The sequence below is a fragment of the Lutjanus erythropterus genome, chromosome 18 (genome assembly GCF_056507025.1).
Source record: "Lutjanus erythropterus isolate fLutEry1 chromosome 18, fLutEry1.hap2, whole genome shotgun sequence".
NCBI lineage: Eukaryota > Metazoa > Chordata > Actinopteri > Lutjaniformes > Lutjanidae > Lutjanus > Lutjanus erythropterus.
The window spans coordinates 2913144-2939333 of record NC_139334.1 but is presented as its reverse complement, the minus strand read 5'-3'; the positions used below and the strand labels follow the sequence as shown (position 1 = coordinate 2939333).

Here is a 26190-nt window from a genome sequence, read left to right as displayed (position 1 = left end):
TCTGCAAAGATGTGGCCAACAGGTGTGAAGGATACAGCTGTGGAATCACAGAGGGGCCGCAGTGTGGCTCCAGTGAGGATACGAGAGAGAAAATGCGTGTGGGCTTTACCCATATATGTTTTCTAATCACGTTGGCATGAGAGGCGGTCTCAGAAAAGTGAGTAAAAAATATGGTTGATATGAAAATGCTTTTTTAGCTCTCTATCAGCTCCCCGTGACTTCTTCCAAATTGGGAGGCAAACATGAAAGCAAACTGCTGGTGTGGTTTCCATATTGAAAGCACTAAGCGCAATCTCGTTTTCTGACGTCTTCTAGGTCACAACTTGCTAACGTGTCAATATCATCAGAGCCTTTCATGTCTGCTTCTATGTTTGGTTGTTTTTTTATGTTGCCTGTGTGTATACAGTGTCTCATCATGTGCAACTGAGCATCGTTCTTTCCTATTTATGTTCTAGAGGCTGCTAAGAGGCTTAATTAGACCTCGTGGGATCACATTGTTCTTGTGGTCATGTGAAGCATATGCATGCATTCAGCATCTGTGTGTGGATCAGCACTTACACTGGCCCAGGGCAGTTTTTAGGCGGGTCCATTCTTCCTCCATTGGTTACAAACTCCAACACCTCCTGGTTGCTGCGACTTGGATATGGCATGTAGCCCAGTGAGAAGATCTCCCATAGCAGAACCCCAAATGACCTGAGAGAGGCAGATCAGTAAGAGGAAGAGAAAGAAAGAGGGTGAGACTAAGGACAATCAAGTCATAAATTATAAGCATCATCAGCACTGAAGCTGTAAAGGATGAGAGCAGAGGACGAAGAACGAGACAGAGACAAGACGAGGAATAGAAAACATATTGGAGGGGATCAAAGGCGCTGAAGGACAGACGAAGGTGAAAAACAGAGAGCGAGAGAGCTGAGCGGGCATGCTGGGACAGCAGACGTCTGAGTGTGAAATGTAGAAGGTGAAATCTGGCGAGCTGAGGCCAGCTAAAGACAAGTATGACGAATTCTCACCACGTGTCTGTTTTAGATGTGAAGATGCCCTCCATGAAGGCTTCAGGTGGCATCCACTTCACTGGCAGCATGGCGCGCCCACCCTTCCTGTAATAGCTTGCCCTACACGCGCGCACACACACACACACACACACACACACACACACACACACACACACACACACACACACACACACACACACACACACACACACACAGAATGGTCAAATGCCTTGTGAGTAACTGTGACTGATAAAAACCCAAATACCAAAAAAGATGAGATGGTGTACAGAACAAATAAAAACAAAGTGCACTGTTTTACAGATCCCTTTCAACCTGTATTCAATTGATTATAGTACAAAAACAACATTTAAATGTTCAAATTGATTAACTTTATTGCTTTTTGTAAATACACACTCATTCTGAATTTGATGCCTGTGACACATTCCAAAAAAAGTGAGTATTTGAGAACTGAGGACACTAATTATTGAAGTTTTGAAAACAAAATTCTCACCTCATCCTTGCTTGTGACTGACTGAGCCTTTCCAAGATGCCTCTTTCATACCCAATTATGATTCTGTTCCCAGTTAACCTGTTTACCTTCTGAATGTTCCAAACAAGTGTTTTTTGAGCATTCCACAATTTTCCCAGTCTTTTGTTGCAATGAATTCAGAACGAGTTTACATTTACAAAACACAATAAAGTTTATCAGTTTGAGCATTAAATATCTATTACTACTGAATATAGTCTTTGCACTGTATTCAACTGAATCACTGGTCAAAAAGGATTTGCAAATCATTCAGTTCTGTTTTTATTTACACAGCGTGCTGACTTTTTTAGAATTTGGGTTTGTAATAACAATAATGGTATTTGTTTGCCTGATAATAAAAACGGGTTATAAAATGAAAACCAGCATTTGTAGTTTGCACACACCATCACCATGGAAACACCACTGCCCTGAAAAGCAGAGGATAAAAAAAAAAATTCTAACATCTGGCAATTAATTCACTGATTGTCAGTGGCTGTATCAGCACCCTGATTCAATCGCATTTTCAGCTCCCCAACATGTTGCTGTGAGAGACCCTCTAAGAACTCCTTATCTTGCTGAGAGGAAGGAGGGAGATTTTTCGCTGTGGCCGAGCCCTGTCTGAACCATTTTTAATGCTGTCTCGCTTTGCCATCGGTAGAGAAATTATCTGATGTGCGCGCTATCTGATTGTTGGTGCAGATAGAGGTCAGTGCCTGGTTCATCTCGCCCTGCTCGAGGCACATGGGGAGGGACAGACGTGAACTGGTTTCTGCTCAGCTGCTGCGTCCGTCATGGACGCCACAGAAAAAACGGAAACATGTCAAGATCCGAGTTAAGTGGTGTCACTTGTATTCGGCTGGGGAGAAACCGTCACTCTGGCATTGTTCGCTGTTGCAGAGGAGTAAATATGTTTGCCCCGAGTGATTTTGTCATAAAAATGACACTTTTTCTCCCTAAGCAGTTGTTTGTAAACATGGCGAGTGTTTCATGATAAATAGGACTGCAGTTGCCTGTAGACACAGTTTTGTGGCTGGAAGGTTGCCAGTTCAAATCCCAGAGAAAGTAGAGGAGTAGCAGTGACACTTTCTTTCTCTTTGCCTTCAAAATCTAGACAAGTAAGTGAAGCACCAACTGCTCTGCTGTAGCTGCACATGGCTGTGATTACAGTGGGCAGCTCCCAGGTGTGAATGTGAAGTAGGATGAGAAAAGAGCAATGTGCTCAGTCGGCATTCCCTGGACAAATGAAAGCTTAAAAAAAAGAAAGAAAACAAAATAGAGAAAAGAAAAGAATGGCAAACACATCAAAAACAGGGTGGCAAAGAATAAAACAGACAATTGCAGCTCGAATAAAATATGGAACAACAAGCAGAAAAAGGATTGTGGTGTTGGCAGCCTGAGCTGTTCAGATATGCCATCCAAGGCCTATGGGCTTGAGGTGCATGACCCGTCACATTTTCTCTTTAGTTTATTTTGTCTTTAGGATTTCAAACCGTGCTCTTGCTCAGCAGGGGCAAAAATGTCTAAACTACTATTGAAAGCCTTAAAAGGATAGTATTATTTGAAGTTGGGTCATATGAGGTAGTTATCCATTGTCAGTGTTTTACCTCCAGTAGATGGTGGTCAGCACGCCCTCAGTTTATGGATGTAGTATCGGTGTAGGAAGCTAAGGAATGTACTGCTGTGGCATAGCCCGAAGATTTTTAGCTAAGCATAAAAGGCCCATCTAAAAGAAATCAATATCAGTTTAAGTGTACACTATATCTAGGATATTTTTTACTGCTTTACCTTGCCATCAGCTTTTTCAGACACTTAAAAACTGTCGTTATATAAGTATAATAAATAGAGTTACTCTTTCCAAAGGAACCCATCTCTGCAGGCAAATTTAGTAATTTTACCTCACAGAACACAGGAGTTACTGGTCTACTGCTGCTTCTTCTGTTGTTGTTGTTTGGTTTAGGTTAGTTCCGAATTAAGTCACATAAAACCATTAACACACAAACTAATCGAGGCAGTGGTAGATCAACTACTCCTGTGTTCTGTAAAATGTTTTTACAAACAGCTGTGTTGAGCGAGTAAGAGCAATATCTGTCTTATATAATGACTGCCTCCCATTGGGAAATATTGTCTGACAGCAAGATAAAGTGGTAAAAATATTAAATTTAGTGGACACTTAAACTAATACAGATTTTTTTAGGTGGTTAAAATATGTTTTGCTGCTGATCCTGTCCACAGCAGTACAATGCTTAGTTTCCATGCTGTTTTTTCTCTCTGCTTCTCCAAACTGGGGCGTGTCAACTGCCATTGACTGTAGGTAATCTGTTGGATAAGTACCTCATACAACCCCACTTCAAATAATCAGAATTATCCCTTTAAAAGTAGTCTTATGTAACAGTTGCCAGGAAGCTCAAATGGATAAAACAAGATAATTTTCGCAATCTGCAGCTGAGACTCACATTCTGAACTGAACCAGGTGAGGCAAGTCGACAGCCCCTCCAAAAAAAAAAAAAAGCCAGATTTTGCTATATTTGTTACTTGCTTAAAGCAGCTCTTTGATGTGATATTTACTCTGCTGAAAATGTGGGTTTGAAGGTTAAAAGAATAAGAGACAACTGCATTTTCCACAGTATTGTCTCAAGGCAAATAACAAGTGGCAGCACTCATTATTTAGTTGAACTCCGAGCTACAGCTGTGTGTCTTCAGGGCAGCAGTAAGTTGAGATGAATATAGATGATATTCTGTCAGATAATGTAGCTAAAAGGGAAATATATCCTTAGCTCACTATTGGCATAAGAAGTTAGCCTTGAGGAAAATTACACATAATCAATGAAGCAGAGAAAACAATCACTAGTTGAGTCTGTTTGCTTGACAGATTAGCTGAGAACCACTGCAGGGCAGTCACAGATCCCCGCCCAGCGTATTAATCTATCACTTAAAATAACATGATCAATTCACTGATGGCAATCGGTTACCTCCCTCATTTTTAAGCCTACAATTAGAGGACTCAATCTTGGCACAATCCTCTCTACTGTGCCCCCCCCACCCACCCACCCAGTATCCCTCTAATTTTCCTGTCTATCCCAATAAAGGAAATAGTGAGGAAAGCAGACTGGCATCAAAAGATGCAATTAGATCAAACAGCTGTGGCAGTGGGCGCTCGGTGAGTCCTGTGTTTGGTGTTCTGAAAAGACTGATTTCAGTGATAAGGAGGCTGCAGCCACCTCCTTTATATTTGCTGTAATATATTTACAGCCGGCGCCTGTTCTGACCTCTGCAAGTGAAATCCGTCTTTATCAAAAGATGACCTGAACACATGAAACTTTGGTCCATTGCTATTCAGCCTGTTATCTGTCCATTAGAAAATATTTTGAAAAGATTGAGGGATTGTAAAATGTTGAGCGCAAGACTGATAATCCCCCTATCAGTGGATCGACCTCCTTTTTTTTTTTTTTGTTTAGCGTGGGTTTTATGGACATATTTATTACTACTGCTAACACCACCAACACAGACTGAAAGCTGAGCTGCAGATTAGGGAGGCTTAAATACAAACCCAGGAAATCTATAGCACAAATGGAGGTGTTTTAGACGTGTGTATTTTGGATGCTTTTTTCCTTGTGTGTGTGCAGAATGGAAGCTGGAAGATAGAGAAGTATTAGAGGTAAAACTAACTCTAAGAGACAGAGGCATTAAGCAGACTGTGTTGAATGGAAAGTGAGATAGAAGAACACAATGAAGAGGCTAAGACTGGTGCCTGTTCATTGAGTTTAATGTCTTTGTTCTGCCTTTACTGTGTGTGTGTCTGCATGTGTGTGCACCACACTGACAAACTGAAGTCATGCTACACACTATTGTTAATAGTTCCTATGAGAATTTGGTCATTTAAGGTAAAAAAGAAAAAAAAAACAGTCCTTGTCTGGCAGCACAGTGAGTTTCTCTTCATTGTGGCATCTGTTTACCTCAGGACGATTACTGACTGGCAGCTATTGTTTACCCAGCTTTTTTTTTTTTTTTTTTTTTATCACCGCATCACCGGTGTGCAAGCATGCGTGTGAGACTGTGTGAGTGAATTCATGTGTGAGAGAGGAAGTCCACGGAATACCACGTGCCAGCAGGCCCATGGCTCCCCTTCCAGAATGTAAAAAAGCTGACATTAAGCTTCGTCCCAGTCCCTCACTGTGTCAATCCTCCCCTGCGACGGCCTCAGGACTCCCATGTCCCTCGTCACATAGCAGCAGGGCCACATCATGAAACAGCAGAACTAACACACTGACAGCGTAGCAGCATTGTGTGCTAAACAACCATCCCTCCCTCTCAAAATAATGACAATGATAATAAAAAACCTCCTGGTCCTGGCACCACGGCTCCAGGCTGAGAGAGAAAAACAAATGACATCGAGGCACCTGAAAAACTGACATCAGCAATTAAATCAAGCGCTCCTAATGCGACTCCCCATGGGTATTGTGCAACAGCCTCTCCCGGATGCTCCGAGTGACTTTGCTCTCGTGTGACTCTCCACCGGATGATTCGAAAGTGCTGCGCTGATGTCGCAGAGTGTTGTGACATATGTCCCTTGCTCTAATTTCTTACCAGATGAAAGGCTTGGGAGATTTCCCTGTTGGATTGTGTGCATTCATTTATGTGGTGTCACGTGAAATTGTGGTAGCTATTTAAAAAAAAGTTTGAGCTAAGAATAATAAGACGCCTTTGGGGCTCCAGATGAGCTGATGTAGATTAAAAGAAAGCATCACACGATACTGTGATGGAGAATAAAAACACTTCCACAGCTGAGCCTCAGCATTTGAAAACTGGATGTTACACAGAAGTGGTTCCCAACCTTTTTCTTTAAGGAGATCCCTTTTCTATCATTGAGTAAACTGACGACCCCTGACTGACTGAACTAACATATTTTATGGATATTTCATATTATATTCAATACATAACAATAACAGAATAATCACAGAGATGAGTTTTCCTGATATTTTTATGAACTTCCTATATAATTCTCTGTATTATGTATTTTTTAAAATCATACAAACTTAATACACTTTTTTTTTTTCATATTCAGTGTTTTCTTTTCCCTGAAGCTCGGTCACTGATCTGTTAGCTCTGTTAGGTTGTTTTAACTGTGCACTTTCTAATGCAGCATGAGGTTGTCAAGCAGAGGAGAATATAAGTTTATGTTCAGGTCTTCACCTTGCCCTTACTCTGTGAGATTAAAAAAAAAAAAAAAAAATTTCATATTTTGTTGATTTGTGAGCCCCCTGTGGATAGAAGAGTCATGTTTCTACTTCAATAACCATAAAATCTAACATTAAAAATAAAATGATCTATTTAAAAATCTCCTCCTGCTTCTGTTTAACTGGCTGAAGTACTACTCACTGTAACTTTGCCTTAGAAAATGTAAAGACAGTCTCATTTAATCTGAGAATCTGACCAGGCGGCAACCATTAAGAATAACTATATAGACATAGCCAATCTTCTCGCTAAGGATTGTAGGTTATATAGAGGCATCAGTATTTAATTGAGACTGCTTCATAACCTTTTCTTCACAGAAATGAATGAAATGCTGAGATATCAACCTAGTGTATATTTTAAAGAAAAGTTTTCTTGCACCCCTAAAAACTGAGAGTGCCTTGCAACCCCACATCAAGCTTTGGCGTCCTCTAGGGGGGCTGAGACCCCTAGGTTTGGAACCAATTGTTATATTTTGTACACAGCATGCTTATGTTTATCAGGCTAGCCAGTTGTCTTTATACCAAATGATACTAAAGGGAATAAAGAAAAGATCTAATATTGTTCTCTGTCACTGAGTCCAGCTTCCTCTGGACTGCCTTCACTCACTGCTGTTGAGGGACCAGTCCTGCATTTTGATTTGTCACGTTCTGTGGTTGAAGAATTGTCCATACCCAGAATTTCATTTGGGCAAAATAGGCTGAATAAAGAATTGGAGTGAGACTCAGTGAGACTGAGGAGGAAACAACAGCATTGATTATTTGTTCAAACGGCTGAAGACGGTCTTTTCTGTTCAGTGCCAAAGCAGAAAGTGTAACATCCTCTCAGCCAGCCTCTCTGAACCTTCAGTGAGAAAATGGCACATTTGTCATTTCCTATGTCACGTGGGCTTCACCACTGCCTCACACCTTTAGGAGACTATCAGCAGGTCCAGAGTCTATTCACTCCATGAGAGAAGTGGACATGAGCACAGACTGAGACTGATTCTTTCATTCCATATTCAGTAAATATTGGACCCAATTTTCACAAGTCATATATCTTTCAAAGATTCTGACACTAAATAGGCATTTTTAAGACAAAAAAAGGACAAAATAAACATTCAAGACCTGTCTGTCTCAGCCACAATCTCATGAGATCTGGAGATATAATCTATAACAGTAACCTATAAAATATATTAACCTAGAAGATAAAAATGAGCTGCAAAATAAGGTGCAAACATATTTATACTCCATCTAGTGTTTTGTATCTGCTTTCATCCATCAACATAATTTTCACAACACTTCTGACAATGTCCACTTGGAGGACATATGTATACCATTTCATACCATTGGTGGAGCTTGTAATGCCTCATCTTCCTATAGGACATCTTTGTGATAGTGCAACAAAAAGCTGGAGAGGTAGTGAGAGGGGAGGAATGTGTGCACAAAACACTGGTCAACATTTGTTTCTTGCGACCAATAAGATGATCTTCCTTAACCAGCACCGCACTGACGGCTCTCAGGGGTGCAACAGACTTAAAAGCAGCCCACAGAGGGCAGTGAAAGCCTGATATTAAGTTACACTTGAACCATTAGATTGCCAGATTAGATCATAATCATACTTGTTTTTCAAACGTTCATACCGGTGTTACTTGTTGCAGTGATTAAAAGCTGTTTGGAGGACTGGATATTGACATATCTCTGCAATACAACCAAGATAATACTGCTGTTGGGTATTCAGCGTAAATGTTGAATGAAAGTGATTTGATGTTGATATATACCATTAATAATATTATGTTGGAATACAAGTGCCGTCCTTCAGTCCAGTCTTTAGATAACATCATAGTCTTTGTCCTGCATGCTCACCTGATGTTTCCCCACGTTTGTTTTCAAAGATACATTTTTTCTCATTTCTCAGTTTGGTGTGACCTTCAGTCTTCACCCTCCTTTAAACCAGATCTTGATTAAAATTCAACCCTTGAACTTTTTGATTTTGAGCCTGCTGTCAGTGAACTGTGTTGGAACTGTACCTGTAGATGTCTCGAGCCATCCCAAAATCTCCAATCTTGGCCACACGGCCCGCTCCTTTGCAGGTCAGCAGGCAATTCCGAGCTGCAATGTCCCTGAAAGATGAGAAAAACACATGCAGACTGTCAGGTCACTGCATGTACTTATTCCTACACACTTTTCTTAGAACACAATTACTCACTGTCATTGTGAGACTGAAGATTTTTTTTGAACTTATGGAAGTAGACTATATACAGAAGAGAGAGACAGATTGAACATTGACATTTACACAGCTCAGCTCATGTGTCATCTCTTCACTAGTTTACAAGTAGTTTCATAAGATTTTCATATATTTGCATCTATAAGAAAGCTCCATGTATGAAACACCTACAGACGCTCCCCTGCTGGAGCTGAAGTTCAGTGTAACCACCAGGTTGCCCGGGGCAAGCTGGTGAAGTGTATAGTTTCCTACAGTGCCTTTATAGCTCTGCCCACACTGAGCATCCAGAGAAAAGATTGAAACGTTCCACAGTATGTGCAGGCTGCAGACTGACTTAGAAGAGAAAATTCATACAATTCATATTTGCACTGTACAGACTTGGTTATTCTTTGAGAAAATACAGCAGTTCACACACAGCGTGCTCCGCTCCTGTCTGGGGAAAAGGAAGCAGAGCCCTGCACACTGTCTTCTGCTCCCCAGGCGTCTGACTTTCTTAAGAAGTGACGTTGTGAGCGTGTTGCTCCTCATCAGACTGAAGACAAGTGTGCACCAGAGCCAATAAATACCCAGAATTTAACATCAGAATAACATCATGTGACACTGAAACTCAAACAGGATCATGAGACGGGGCAGGGCTGGAATGAAAAACTAGCAGAGATACAAACCACAGCACTAAGCTCTGAGAGCATGTAGACAGCAACACACTGTTTTGATGTTTTGCCTCCACAGTCTGATGAACTCGAATGTGAAATGACACAATGAGGATAAAGTAATAGTTCAGACTGATTTAAACTGAGGGCTTTTTAAGACAGGGTCTACACTATGCATGGTTGGCCCACTTCACTGTGCCAGAACTATTCAACTTATAATATTATAGTACTACTTCAAGCTTGATTTTGAATAATTTAGTATGAAATAAGAACAACATTGTGTCTGGGGCATCCATTTGCTTTTAAAAAGATTTGTTTTTTGCTTTGCTTGAGACCAGTTTCGATTGAACTGGTTACATGACTGTCTGTAAACTGAGTTATCAAACCAGCTACACATTTTGGTATCACAGTGCTAAATTTCCTCATAATCAATCCATTCAGACACATCTCAGTTACTTCAGGAAGAACTAAATCATTTCTATCATAGCATGACTGCAGTCAGCATGTGGGAAATCACACACAGAAACACTTTCACAGTATCCTTTTTTACGAGCTGCTGTACCTAAATCCAAGTAGTCCTTGTTCAGCTCAAGGCTTTTTTAAAGCAGGGACCACGCTATGCATGGTTGACCCACTTCACTTGTGCCAGAACTATTAAACTTATAATATTATAAAATTACTTCAAGGTTGAAGGTTTTAAAGTGAAATATCCCATCAGCTTGAAATGCCAATATTTCTGCCAATATGACAGTCCAATAAGATGATGCTTTAATTATGGGCATGTGGCATAAATATGTCTGCAGTGTAGAGATTTTCTAAAGTGTCTGAAAGTTTATTTGCAATGATTGCTTAGCGTTGGTCCCAGGCACGGCGTCACGATTTCGATTTTGGGTGGACCACAGTAACTTTGGCTGGGCCTTTTAATTACAAAAGTTAACACTGTTTTACAACTGACTTGTATAATGCTGTGGAGGGCGACTGCCACTTCCAGTTGACACTTTTAAAATATTTTTTAAAAACAGTTTCAGTGCTGAGATAGCTGATAATTTCACCGTGGCAGTTTGTATTTATTTCAAATGGCACAGGATATCTCATTATATATATTTTTGCTATGGATCAAGTTTGTAATGTGTTTGTTCAGAACACGGTGGTTAATGTTGGTAGTTATGTTTGCTGGTTTATTGTTACCCCATGAGTGGGCAGCTAGCGGCTATATGTTTAGTACAGTCATTTTGAACATGTTTTCCTATATTAAATGGAAATGCAGAGTTTAAGTGAAAAACCCTATTCAGCTCTCATTTCACATTGCTTCAGTGTAGTGTTTCTAAATAGAAAGCAGATGGCAAACACATGGTGTTATGGAATTTAGATCAGAATGCAGATCTGTGACACAAGTCTGACCGATACTGATATTAGATCGAATCTGTCCTATTTAGTGTATATGTCTGTAAATCCTTTCTCATGAGGTGTTTTAGCTAAATCCAAGTAGTCCTTGTTAAAATGAGGACTTTTTCAGACAGGGACCACACTATGCATGGTTGGCTGACTTCAATGTGCCAGAACTATTCAACTTATTACAGTGTTACTATAAGTTTGACTTAAAATAATTTAGTATGAAATAAGAACATGATTGTGTCTTGGGCAGGGTCGCAAGCTCGCAGCTTGGGGACCATTTCTGGTCCCCTTTCCCGTCCCTCTGGCCCACAGCATGATGCCAAAAAATACAATATAATCCAGCCAGCAAAATAATTTTTTATTATTTTTTTTTCTAGTTGTTTCATAGCAATTTAAACTACTCATGAATTGAGTACAACTGAAATAAAAACAATTGTATTTAAAATGTAAAATGCATGTATCTCTGGAGGATTGCATGTGTCAATTTGCTGATATTATTGTTCAACAATATTTCTCTACCAGCAAGCATGCATGGATAAAAATGTATAAATAACTGTTTGCATTTTTGCAATAAAAATCTGTTACTCAAGGGGAAAAAAAAGTACATTTTCAGAAACATGCTTTCTTACAGTGGTTGAACGTTGAAGTGGCCCCCCTTTAAAAGGACAAAACTACCAGCGACCCCAAGTCAATTTCAATTTGAGACCCATGGTGTGGGGCGTCATTTGCATTTCAGTTTATCTCTAAAAAGATCTGTTTTTTTGCTTTGCTTGAGTCCAATTTAGATGAAAGCGAGTATCGGTAAACTGAGTTATCAAACCAGCCAAAGAAAATCTTCTGAATTGTGGTATCACAGCACTAAGTTTCCTAACAATCAATCCATTTAGACACATCTCTGCTACTTCTGGAAGACGGAATGATTTCTATCATAGCATAACTGCAATCAGCATGTGGGAGCTCTCTCTCTGTCTCTCTCTCTCTCTCTCTCTCTCTCACACACACACACACACACACACACACACACACACACACACACACACACACACACACACACACACACACACACACTAACAATATCCTTTCTCATGAGGTGCTGTAGCTAAATCCAAGTAGTCCTTGTTTAATGGCTTGGAAGAATTCATGCAAATGATTAGCTTTTGCTTGTAGGCAAGGACGAGCCTTGAAATGCAGCAGTAGCTGTCACAGACTGCTAGCTGAGGGCTTAAGGGAAGGACACAGTGCTATTGTACATGCAGCACAGCGCTGCAAGAGCAGAGCAGGCTGTTATTAAAACAATGTTAACTGGCTTCATACTGTAGAGCTTATTTACAGTCAATTTTAACTGCAGCTTAAAGAGCCATTTCACTGCAGCACCTAGAGAACAATCTGTGCTATTAGTCTATTTTAACACCTGAGGCTGCGTTAAACTACCCGACTCTCCTCAGCGCACTGCTTCTTTTCAGGTGGTTACAATATCCAATGTGAGTTCCACCAGGCCTGTTGTAAAATGAAGTAACTTCAGAGTAAAATTACACGATCCACTGGCATAGAAACAGATAAATAACTCAGCAGAGAAAAGCACAGAAGCACCACAAAAGCCGGTGTAAGTTGTTTTCAGACAGCATTAACCCTGTGATTTAACCTGTTGGAGCACAGCGCAGCTCATCATCCAACCCTGTAATCCTCCAGAAAAAAAAAGCTGTATTTTCTCAGTAGTGGCTACTCCTCCACCCCCACCTCATTCATCTGCCCTTTATTCAACCCTGAGTAAACACACGTCTATAAAAATTGAAATTAGCCCCAAGGACGGCGTTAGGGTGAATTTTTATATGGGTTTGAAGGCGGAAGAGCAGGCCCTATAGGAGCTCGCAAGCATCCGGAGAAGAGTCGGCCATTAGGTGGATTGATGGGGCTTTACTGTGCCACGTTGGGGCAAACAAGGTTTAATAGGCCTCGTTTGTCATTGGCCAATTCCCAGGAAGTCAAAGACACATGAAGGAAAGGGAGGATGCACTTTAATTGTGTTTACGTGACTGTAGGAGCAATTCTGACCTTTTCTCATTTTGACATGTACTTGACTCTCCTCGTGGACTCCTATACAGTACTGTAGATCTTTGCAAGACAGATTCAAGAGAATGATTTTAAAATTCCTCTGCTTCACCAACCGCTGTGTATATGGGTATGGATGGGGCACTCTGTTGACTTGTGCCTTGGATACAGACCATAAAAAGGCAAGCCAGCTCTCCCATCTGCCTTCTCCCATGCTAAACTCATCACTTGTCCTTTCTGCTATCATACGAAAGGCAGAAGGCATGCAGAGTCCATATGTTACGCTCTGACGGATTCAGTCAGCTCATAACTCTGAGCATAAGTCAGCAGATGAATGTGGGCAAGTCTGTGTTTGTTGAGTTTGTATATTTGTTTTGCACATTTGTATTCTGTATGTATATGTGTGCCCATATGTACTGTATATTGTTTACAGTTTGTTTTCTCTCTGTCTCTAATCTGTTTGGGTAGGAGGAATATAGGCCCACAGAAAACAATACATCTTTTCATAACCATGCGCTGTTATTTGTTTATGCCAGCATGCTGCTGTTTTTGCATATTCATGTGCAGAATGTGTGGTCATCTGTTGAAATACCTGTGTATAAACTGGTTCTCCTCCAGATACTGGCAGCCCTTAGCGATGTCTCTGGCCACGTTGAGAAGGTCCACCATGGTCAGGCTGGATGGGTGCTCCTGATCACACAGAGAAGAGACAGAATGAAATATTAGTGAATATATCAGAGGCTGATTTGGAAAAAACACTGTTTCCCTCCAAATGCATCGCAATTTTTTAATAAACTGGCAAAAGAAAATATGAATGGATGCTTGTTTCCGTCCACTACTGTTTTACCATTATTAGGAAGTGTATTGAAAATCTGCACTCAAGTAGAAGCACTTTAACATGACTAAAATATTAATTATATATAATAATGTAATAATACTCTATTGCCAGTAAAACTTCTTGTGTAAAATAAAAAGTAAAAATACAAACTATTCTCAAAAACTACTCAAGAGTATTAGTTACTTTTTAACCCTTGCTGTTTAATGCATTATAACAGCAGGCATTCTTCGCTCTAAACTACTTCTAGACTCAGTGGTCACAGTCACCTCTCCAAACCTGTACCTGCTGCAAAGTTGGATGTTTTGTCCATATCTCATTCCTCTCATTACCCCATTAAGCATTACTGGCTACAAAAGTACAGATGAAAGGTTTAGATATGAATTCCCTCTAACAGTACCCCCAAAAATGACTTAATTGCAGTACTGTGAGTAATTGTAATTTGTTAGAGATAAGCAGTAGGTGGCACCAATTCTACAACTGGAAAAACATACCATTGCAGAAAATGAGAAGACAAGATGACATCATTAAAAGAGCGGCATTTGAACCTCAAACAGTGAAAAAAAATGTAGAAAACATGATGGAAATTCCATTTTTGTTTGTTTTATGTGTTAATGTGAGGAAGGTTACATCAAATCTGCGTGGAGTGATCATGTATGTATTAAAGAGCCGAGTGACGAGGAGATTTTTGAAGCACAAACAGGTGATGTGAATTAAATGTTTCCTGCAGCAGAACTTATTCGGAAGCGTTCATCAAAGGTAGAATCTGCTATGTTGTTTGTAAATGTATCATTCATGTGTTCTAAAGCACAAATAAACAGGCACACATCTCTGCCAAGTGGAAGCAGTCCTCAGTCTTTTCTGCCTGTGTGTTTGTATGTGTGTGTATCTCTCTGCAGCTCTCACAGACAGAGAGAATGCAATGTAATCATAAGTCACATTTTTATGATCTGATCTGTTCTCAAAACCTGCACACTGTTATTGGCTGGTGGCTGCACATCACTGCCAAACAGGCTGAAGCCCAGAAACATCCTGAGTCCTGTAAAATGTGAGAAAATAAGGAAATGCGGGCAGTGGGCAGGATTTGCACAGATACAGCCATCACCGTACATCTATAGTGGGTCAAAGGTGCTGATTAAGACAGACTAGACAGACTATGTTTATATTGGTCTATACATTGTGTTTTAATTAAATGATGCAGGTTATGCTTTTAATTATTTTTTTTATAACACTTCAAAACAGCTTTTTGTGATTTTTCTCCCAAATTTTTAACCCGTTCTAATAAAGCTGTGCATTAATGTATGTTGGTGGAAATGAGAACAACAGAAATGGTAGTTTAAGATGGTTAAGACAAAGCAGTGCACAGTCACAATGTGCACTTGAGTGTGATAGAGCAGCGTGTCTCACCAGCCGGGGTCTGGTCTCCCTCAGGAAAGTCTTGAGGTCTCCTCCGGCCATCAGCTCCAGGAGGATGAACCTGGGCATGGCCTGCAGACTGACTCCTATACAGCGCACAATGTTCTGGTGGCTGAACTTACTGCAGGGACAGAAACACAGCAGGGAAAAGCCTATCAGAAATGGTTATGTTGGCACTGTTTGAGAGACAGAATTTTGTTCGTGGTTCAAGGTTCATTTATTTGTCATTCTACAACACAGGGCTGCACAATGAAATGCAAGTTGGAATCCCTTTATGCTCTACAAGAAAAGCTATTATTTATGGTGGAATGCAGAGGATGAGTTGAAGAGTCTCACAGCCTGAGGAAAGTAGCGGCTCTGTAGTCTGATGGTACTGCAGTGGCAGTCTCACATACCCAGACCTATCTGCACAGCGTACATAATCAGTCTGCTATAGGGGAAAAATGCAATCTGGCTTGTTTGTATTTCTCTAAACCAATCAGAATCATCTAGGGCAGCGCTAAGCCCAGGATGCAGCGACAGTGCCCCTGAAAAAAAGTGGTGAGTGGCAACTTGTTTTGGTGTAATATTTGCACTTTGGGAGGTGACAGCTGGCATTAAAATGACTAAATCACTGCAAAAGAAAAGGTAACAGCTGTTATTTTGTTTATAGCCATAGATTTATGACTCAGGTGCCAATTTAGTGGCATTTTCAGCATGTAGGTTGCAAGCTCCAAGACTATTGTTGCTTCACATAATGATGAAAAGGCAGATAGCTGATAAAGCATATGATGCCTGAAACAGTTGCCCTGTGGCAGGCTTATACCCACAGTCTACATCCAGTGAGTCAAACTGCAGCAGTGGATACTTCTGTAAGTCTTGTCAGACGGCAGCAGGCTGTGACTGGAGTGGGTATTGTATTTTAGTATTCTTTGGGCTCTGTGCAGTTACTTCACCACATCGATGCCACTGATGCTCAATAGATGGATACCGGTGGGGTATCATCAGTGTGTTTATCAACACATGGATGCCTAGTCTTTTATTATAAAATTATTAAAATGGGGATTAAACTTTTTGTTCAACAGAGGTCATGGTTAGTGGGAGTGGTAGGTTCTGTTGACAATGTTGGTCAGTCTGTCACCTAGAGAATCTCATTTTGCTTCAATAAAAATGATGGAAATGAGACAACAGACTTAAAACTTTATCTCATTAGATAAAGCAGATAATGACAAAGGTGTCCTTTGTGGACATAATTTGCAGTTCAAAAAATGTAATAAACCACACTATACGTTACCTCAATACTTAGCATATTACAAAATGTTTAAAATTTCAGTAACATCGTGTTGTGACATTGATTTTGGAGCCCCCTGTGGAAAAAAGTTGTAGTTTTTCAACTGTAATAACCAGGATATATAATGTCAAAAATAAAATTATCCGAACGAAAAACTCGTTCTGCTTCTGCTGCAACTGTCGAACTTCTTACTCACTGTAACTTCAGCTGGGAACGTGTAAGCACAGGCTCATTTCCTCAGATTTCACAGAGAAATCGAGGGCCTGACCAACTGACCCAGTGGCAGACATTCATGGAGATCTCAATCTTTTCACAGTCGTTGGCTTATGAAGGTCATAGAGATGCATCAGTTCAGCATCAGTTCAGCATCAATTACTTGAAACTGTTTCATGACCAGTTAAAAACTCCTTGTAGTAGTTTCAAGTTTCATGATAATATAATTTTGTGGGGCCTCATGTGATTCCTACCCTTAAGTACCAGTAATGTTCTGTGTGGTTTTAATCTCCTGTCCTGGGCTGTGTACACACCATGACATTTCATAATGATTCCACTCAAAATGAATGAATGATTCATTGTCATTCAAATATATATTTGAAAAATAAACAAGTGCGAAAACAGCAAGTGAGAATGCAAGACTGAATGATGATAGTTGTATTTCCACATAATATTAAAGGTCTATATCAGCATTAAATCACTATTTCAACATTTACAGTGAATACCCAATAATAGTATTACCTTGGCTGTGATGCAGAGAAAAATGAAGGCTTTTATTCAGTTGCCCTTACCTGATAATCAGAGCCTCCATGAGGAAGTCCAGTTCATCTTGCTCAGAGCACACCTCAGGAAGGGTCTGTTGCAAATAGAAAAAAAAATCTCAGTGCAATGAATGGTTCTAAGCCTTATATACAGAAGTTATGTTTTGTATGAAGCACCTGGTGTGTTTGTCCGTGACACTGAACATTAAGTAGTGAAAGAGAAGTCGCACAGTTTCCGTGTTCCCTGATTTGATCCATTTTATTCACTGACCTTTTAATAATAGAGCAGCTGTTACTGTTTCAGAGCCTGGGTGAGAACTCACCTTGACTGCCACTTGCAGTGGACTTGGTTCACCTGGTATCCCCACAGCCAGCCCTTCATAGACTTCACCGAAAGCACCATGACCCAGACCCCTGGAGACACATAAACACACCTATTATTAATAATTACATTCATATTTCAGATATTGAGCTGAAAATCTTACACAGGTGGGACATAAAAAAGAAATGTTTAAGCAGAGGTTTCTAGACCGAAGATATAAGAAGCAGTAAGACGTTCTAAAAATACCCTTGTCCAAAGAATGACCACCTATGGAGGTGATTTTTAGGTAAAGAAATGAGAGCCATGGGGAAAAAAGATAGTTCTCTGAAACAGCTCAGTAGAGACGCCTGTCAGGGTTCTAAATTAGAGGTTCTTCTTTTCAGCCCACACAGGCAAATAACTGTCTCCATGTGACATCCAGCTGCAGATGTCAGAGTGTAGAATGGTGAACTTTGACACCAAAGTATAGTTTTGATTTTCCCTTTTGCAGTTTTTTCACTTGAATTATAACCTGCATAAATCTAGATGCTAGAAAATATTCATGGGTCCACAAGAAAAAGAATTCCTCACCAAGATTAAGAACCAGGATGATAAACTGGTGAACTATAAACACATGAAAAGACGCATTAAAAATTGAAAATAGCCCTGCAAAAATCATTTCTCAGCCGCTGGGATCACTGCAGTAGACCCATACACTGTGAGACTTCACACTTTAATATTTCAGGCTTTATTTAAACTTCTACTTCTCACACCATGCTGTATTCATGAGCCCAGCCTATTTAAATAGATTGTACTAATGGATTTTCATTACAATTACAGTGAACTGAGCCACATGTCATGTTTGAGTCAATGTAGGCCTGGATAATGAAACAACAGTCACATGTACCACTTCAATAACAGCAATAAGCAAACTGCTCAATAAAATGTTCAGTGGTTTCACTTAAATTCATTAAATGTAAACCATCATGAAAGCACGTGAAGAATATGCCCTGGCTCATAAACAGCCAGTCATATCTTTTGATAACGGAGCGTGCTACGACTGACACACTGACAGCCAGCCAGTCATTTCACAGGTTGTTTTGTTCAGCTGCACCACTGACAAAACAACAGAAACACCACTGAGTGAGAAAATGACTGCAGATGATGAGGAAATAGTTAATTTAAAAAAGGGATGGGACAGCTTGCCACTACGGCCATTTTTGCATTTTTTTTTTTTAAAGAAAACAAAATGGTTAGATTTGATCTTGGGCGCAGATCCTGTGATGTTGCCCCCAACCTGAATGGATTATTTCAATTTGGTATGTGGTATGAAGCCCTGTCCACTCGAAAGCCCGCAGGGAGCAGAGGGTATTTAACCAGCGATAATTCACATAAATTGAGCTGGTTGACCCTCTAGTTAAAATCTGATAGATCTATTGGTTTACTGATATTATCAGCCTGATACTGGCCAATCACAGCTATGTTGGTCTGTATTGTCATATATGTCTTCAGATATGATAATATCTGTGTCCGCATCAGCCACAAATATCCTGCATTGGTCAGGCTCTACTTCTAATAGTAAACCTTGTAAACTGCATAAAGCAATGGAGGTGGGGCTACAACTGTTTACTACTCTGCTCGGCTCCTCGTAAAAGGTCAAGTAATCAGCAATCAAAATAGCGATGGCGGTTCTGCTTTTACCTGGTGAGGGAGATATTACGCCGCGGCACTTCCTTCAGGTCGTTGACCGACGCTGTCTTGCCGGCGAAGCAGTAGTTGGGGTTGTAGTCGGTCATGATGGTGGAGGCCCGCAGCTTACTGAGCTTACAGTCTGGACTCTGCAGCTCCAGCTGAATAGACTGCAGCTCTGTGTGTTTGCGTCTGTACACTGGTGAAACAAAAATGAAAAAGGAATTCACTCTGCTACTGAGAAATCCACAATTTAAAAAGCAAACAAAACCTTGAACCCATCTTCTTGTAGAAAATGATTGCTGGCAGCCACAGCACACAAAGTGGAAAGCTTTTACAGTTATTATTTCTCTAAAGACCTTTTGCTTGTACAAGAGCAATTTTTATGAAAATAGAATTCCTTTGTGTCTGTGAAATATTGATTCTTCCCTATCTGATGCCAGATTTGTCTTTCTAAAATATTTAGATACAGAATGTTTCAGAATTAGACCCTCAGCCTGTAAAAGTGTTGTAAATGTGAACATGAAAAAGACTCATCTCATAAACAAACACGGGAACAGTGAACACAAAATGTGCACCTACATCCTTCATATTAAGAACATATACACTTTATACCGAACAGTCCACAGTATGAAAATATCTTTTTTTCCTCTCTCTCTCTCACACACATACACACACAAAACCACACACACTTTGTAGTGCTAGAAGTCTCGACCTGGGCTGGCAACACATTAGTCTCGGGGAGAATTGTTTGTGCGTGTGTTTATGTGTGTATGCTTATGCGTGTGCAGGGGAGTTATTTATTTACCAAGTGCTGTCTAATGTACGAGTGCTGCCAGCCGCCGGCTAAGCAGCCATCCATCATTAGTGCGTTTCATTCATCACAGTGGTAGTCACACACCTCCTCTGCTCCCGCCTCGTCTACTGATGTGTGTGCAAGAGTGTAGGAGGGAGTGTGGATGTGTGCGTCGGTCTGCAAGTATGAGAGCGAGTGTGGGTGTGCGTGGAGGAGATGATGGCTCAATGAGTGCATATGTCTGGCTGTAATAGCCCCGAAAGCAGGCGGGCAGACGGATGTCTGCGCCGGCCGCGATGCTCACTTCCCGTTCTGACAACAACCTGCTAAGGGCTGTCTGAGAGAGACCGGGCCACATACTGGAGAACTTATGAGTGTGTGTGAGAGAGAAGACATGTGTCTGTTGTGCAAACAGAAGTACTCATGAAATGTGAGCTTTTTTATGGTCAATATCAACTACTCAACTTTCCCACTGTCTCTATGTTCATTTTGATTTCCATCATCTTTATTGTTGATGCTGAGAATGAAATCCAAATGTCGCAATAAAGTCAAAATGTTAAAATGACGAGAAAAAAGTTGAAATATCGAGAATAAAGCCAAAATGTCCAAAATAAAACCAAAACCATCGAAAAATAAAGTCAATATGTCAAGAATGAAGCTGAAATGTTGAGAATGAAATTGAAATGTCAAGAATAAAGTCGGAATGTTGTGAAATAAGGCAAAATGCCAAGAATTACATAAAAACATCAAGAAATAAAGTCAAAATGTCCACAAATAAAATCAAAACACTCATGTCAAAATGTTGAGAATAACATCAAAATGTAAGAATAATATCTGTAGTGGCTGATGCCATTTTTTGGCCCTCTTATTTTTATTAGGCAGGACAGGTGAAGATATACAGGAAAGGTGGGAGAGGGGATGACATTAAGAAAAGGACCACAGGGTGTAACTGCCATGATGAAAAGGCCTTAGTACACGTGTCACTCTCCAAGTGAGCCCACCAGACCAGGGTGCCCACCAGATTTCTTAAATTTTTCTGCTGAAGATTAATATATTGGTCTTTTAGTATTACTACATTGTCTACACAGGTTCTTGCAATAGGATTTCTGAACGCATATGCAGTACTATACAGATCATAATCAAGAATCCTTGCTGACTGACGTGTGTCGATACTTACTTATCATAACTCCAGACACAGCCAGCAGCAGGGCGGCGATGAGGGCTGAGGTGCCCACAGACAGTCCCAGGGCCAGGTGGGAGAGAGACTGCTGGGGAGGCAGCGGGGACGCCTCTGCAAGACAAGGAGAAACAACAGCGTCGCACAGTTGTTATCTTCCCCAGAGGAGTATTAACATTCACTTCGCCACTCTGATCCCCAACTTAATTAATGATGTGAAAGCGATGACACAACAGAGCTTAGGAGCAACGACGGCCGGTGCATGCCAATTCCTCTCTCAGTGGCGAGGGGATATCTCATTTCACTTGTCTAAGCTGAGGAACAAATCTGCACACCGAGAGAGACCATATTGAGATTGTGACCTTTTATGACCTAGCATCATAGAATTATCTACTGCTTGTCATTACTGAGAACAGATTTGCAAATCATAGGGCAAGGAGACACTCTAGGTCATTAAGATATTATTGAGATGGTAATAGCCCTGTTATTTTGCTTCAAATTATAAAACGACATTCCACCATATGAATTCATTTCAGATCTACATTCATAAACTCATTATTCATCTGAGATTACAAATCATAATTGAAGAGGCAATTCTGGGTCCGCGGGGGTTTGTCTACATTTCTTTGAAACAGTTTAACCCAAAAGAAGAAGAGAAGAAGCACAACTGATTTTTAGTCAAGGTTTACACGGTCTAACGGGCAGAGCCAGGTGCATGACCTTCATTATGAACTGTCTTCATACAAATTCAAGTACACTGTGACTACATGAGTATCCAGGTGAGGCCTCTTATCCTAAATCCTTGACATGATGAGATAAAGAGCTTTTATCTGGCTGCAGCACAGCGATAAATTACAAAACACAGGACAGGACTCAACACTTGGAAAATAGCAGCTAATACTGCTATAGGTATATCCATTTTCAATAACAGGTTAGCTTATCCCACGGATTGATAATTACTATGAATGATTAAGGCACTATTAAAAAAACCTTTCCTCAGATAAAGATTCAATAAAGTGCAGAGCCTCCCAGGCTTAATTACTTTTGTGGATTAATTCGTTATCTATTCACTGAGTCACAGTCTATTACAGGTACAATTACATTCAGCTTAACTTCAGCTTCATTTCTACATTTGGATTAATGTCACATATTTGTGTGGAACAGAGGGAAATAGATTATGGTCCTTCATTACAAATTGTACTGTAGAGTGTATGTGTGAATGTGCAGTAATGCAGTACGTGTCAGACCTGTGTTGTTGATGCAGGACACCCCGTCCGCTGCCAAGATGAGGTCATCATCACAGTAGCAGACGATGCTGTCCTTGATCTCGTGGCATTCGCCGCTGTCACAGTGGCTGCAGTTCTGCACCGGACTGATGATCACCTCGCCGTCACCCTCCATAGCTGCAGTCGCACGCACACGCACACGCACACACACACACACACACACACACACAAACACACACACAAACACAAACACAAACACAAACACAAACACACACACACACACACAGTGTTACTACATTCATGTGGAAGCAACATTGACATAATGCATTCCCTAGTTGCTTACTGTAATCTTGGCCATAACAACTAACCCTAAAGTCTTAACCCCAAAAGCATAAAAACACACACTGCAGAGCAGAGATTTCCAAAATGAGCAGGCTTTGATTAGACATCTCCAGGATGCCTCCCAGTAAAATGATCCAAAGTTCAATAGCACAGCAGTGTAATTTACTGGAAATGATCCTAAATAATTTAAGTATAAGGATACTTTATGTTTCTAGGTTTAATACTCGCCACCATCACCCAGCATACAGTCTACACAGTTCCTTGAGTATACATATACTAGATCATAGCCTCAGTAATAACAGTTAAATCAACAAACATCCTTTTAAGGCCTCACATCCTCACACTTCTCTGTTTTTTTCAGTGATTCAAACTGTTAAAACAAATTTAGTCTGATTATCATGTGTGTCTGGTTTACAGTGCAATTATAAATACCAGTACGGGCTGACCATCAGTTCTCGTGTTATTGGACTTTGGTTCTGCCAAAACACTGACCTTATAGTGTATATATCTAAAAGACTGAAGATTTTTTGTTCCCTTGGAAATTATACCTCACAACCAACGTCTTTGACATGTGGTATCCCCCAGGGACTGTTTTTGGGCCCTTTTTTATTCAAGCTTCATATGCTCCCCCTTGACTCAGATCATTAAACACAATGAAATTTCTTATCATAACTATACAGATGATACCCAGATTTACTTAGCCGTCTCGCCTAACGACTCTGTTCCCCTAGAATCAGCGCATTGACTAGATTAATGTCTGGATGTCTCAAATATTCTTCAGCTGAAGAGGTTAAAACTGAAATCGTCTGTCTTTGAAAATGCAGAGAGATTTAGAATTGCCTCTCATGTCGATACCAAAGAACTTGAAGCGAAGAACGTTATTAAAAACCTTGGTGTCTTAATTGACTGTGATCTCACTTGTAAATACATGAAAGCAATAACTAAATCAGCCTTTTACTACCTTAAAAACAACATTCAAACTTTTATCAAATAGGATCCAGGAAAACTTATTTGTGATTTTATTTGCAGCAGGGTCAACTACTGTAAAGGTCTTTTTACTCCTTCAAAAAAAACAAAAAAAAACATCATCACTTGTACAAAATGCTGCTGTTAGACTTCTTACAAATACCAAAAGAGCTGGCTACATCACTCTGACTTAAGTCCTTACACTACTGCTTGTTTATAAATCACTACAAGGAGCAGGACCAAAATACTTTTCAGATATGTCCCAGAAGACACACCTGCTAAATCACTGGGCTCACAGGAGACACATCAGTTAGTAATCCCTACTGTCAGAACTGAAACAGCTTTTAGCTACTATGCTGCTCAGCTCTGGAACCACCTTCCTCATGGTACCAATGGAGCTCCAGCTGTGGCCCATTTGAAGTCGAATGTACTCTGCTTTCTCTTTAGTAATATACTCTGTGTATGTGTTACTGCTGTGGTCTGGGGGAGTATTTGTGAGCATGAAAATCATCAACTAAAGCCCTAAACCTGTAATCCAGCACTGGATTAAAACCTAGACAAACATGGATTAGGATTCAAAATATACTCATGGTCAACTTGTTTATTGCAGCAGCAACAGAACTGTTCAGGTTACACACAAACTATACAATATGAACCGAGCTGTTGTAAGTCATCTTATTGTATGGAGGGCTGAGAGCTTGCAGATTTTCATTCCAGCCGAGTCTTACCTTAAACTAGATGAATTTACTGATTCTAACTCGAGTGTGTTAATCAGTGAAACGATCTGTTGTGGTCCTGGCTGGAACAGAGCCTGCAGAGTCTCTGCCCTCCACCACTCATCTGCTCACACTGCCATAAATTGTTTACAAATTTTTCTTTTTTACAAAAACCATTACTTAATTTAGATTTTAGGAAATCAATTCTCTAAATTGTAAACTACAGCAAGCAATGACAAATCAGTCTAACATGAATTAGTTATGAGCTGTCTGTGAAAGCTTGTTCTGTTTAGTAAGGAGAGCAGATGCACTCATCTGCAGGATCTATTTGCTCTCGTCATTCTGTTATCAGCTTTATCAGTACAAATACATAAACCTAACCTAGAAACACCAGAAAGGTTTCGAAGGAGGAATACAAATGTCTCGAATGCAGATGCTGACTGTGTACCAGCTGCAGTACTCTGTATTGCAGATCTTTAGACGGTGTTGTTGAACACTCCTTGATGTTACTTTTCTATTGGTGTGAGGAAGATGTCTTCTCTACTAAATTTCACAAATATTTAGAAGACATTCTGTCTGCATGCCTTTCTTTTGTTTACCATGCAACAATTTCTCCACTATCAAAGCTAGACAAATATCGCTATACAGATAATTTTCATCCCCTTAAGCTTATTGATTGATCTTTATGCCTCTGCACCAGCAGCAGCACCACAGGAATTATGTTTCTTCTTGTCCGACCCATGAATGAACCGATTAGAATTTTTGGGTCACATGTCAAGGTCAGTGTGAGGCTTTTGGTTATAGTGTTTCAGGCTTTATTTATTTTTGTTGGCCAAACCACAAGTTAGCATCACCCACCCAAATATTCATACTTAAATCATGAGGAAATTCACAAAAGTATCTGAATAACGTGATCAAGTGATGACATTTTATATTCAAAAGGTCTAAGATCAACAACACTGTGATCATCATAATGTTCTGCACAAACAGCTGAAGCTCTCTACCAGTCCTCTGTACTCAAAGTGAAGACAACATGTTTGTAACTGGAAATTATTCACTGGATCACACATATCACTTACTTCTTCACTACATACATCATATGGACAGACATGGATGTAAACTGCAACTTAACTGGTGGGTAGAGGCATACAACAGTAATTCTAGTTATTATTGATCTGAAATCCTTCCTCTGCACTCACATGAAGAATTGCATTTCTTTTTCATACAGATGGATCAAGTGAGAGTCACTGAAGCTCTCCTGGCCTTGAATGACATGCAACATTACATGTTTTCTTCAGTGTCTGCCAGCATCTAGCGATGGAAATACGATCGTGTGACCGTGTTGTCCTATCTGTATTATTCTTTCTCTCCATGCTGGTTTTGAAGCAGCCTGTATTCAGCGGATCAGGGCAGTGCTTTGCAAACCGGTTGCCTGTGTCAACATTAATGGAATGATTTTTTTAAAATCCTATTTTAGGTGTTCAATGCACACAGCGGGGCTGTCCAGTATCACTCGCTGTTTTCATTTGAGCTCGAGAACCTGCCTGTGCAGATCAAGCTGAGAAGGAAATTACTGGTGTAGCCGTTTGTGATTACAACTTCAAACCACAAACACCCTTAAACCTGACCTTTACACGGAACATATTCCTTTAAGT

At 40.3% G+C, this 26190-nt stretch overlaps 1 protein-coding gene across 1 annotated transcript in view; it reads right to left on the bottom strand.

The window, feature by feature from the left end:
- Positions 1-26190, bottom strand: part of alk (ALK receptor tyrosine kinase) — a 581112-nt gene that overhangs the window by 4086 nt on the left and 550836 nt on the right. Inside the window, exons 18-27 of the mRNA XM_084742736.1 lie at positions 22533-22688; positions 21286-21399; positions 19325-19511; positions 17646-17736; positions 17353-17417; positions 15289-15418; positions 13639-13736; positions 8756-8848; positions 1011-1112; positions 559-693 (exon numbers count right to left, since the gene is read on the bottom strand). Of these exons, the coding sequence (XP_084598862.1) occupies positions 559-693; positions 1011-1112; positions 8756-8848; positions 13639-13736; positions 15289-15418; positions 17353-17417; positions 17646-17736; positions 19325-19511; positions 21286-21399; positions 22533-22688 (1171 nt within the window). The remainder of the gene's footprint in view (positions 1-558; positions 694-1010; positions 1113-8755; positions 8849-13638; positions 13737-15288; positions 15419-17352; positions 17418-17645; positions 17737-19324; positions 19512-21285; positions 21400-22532; positions 22689-26190) is intronic.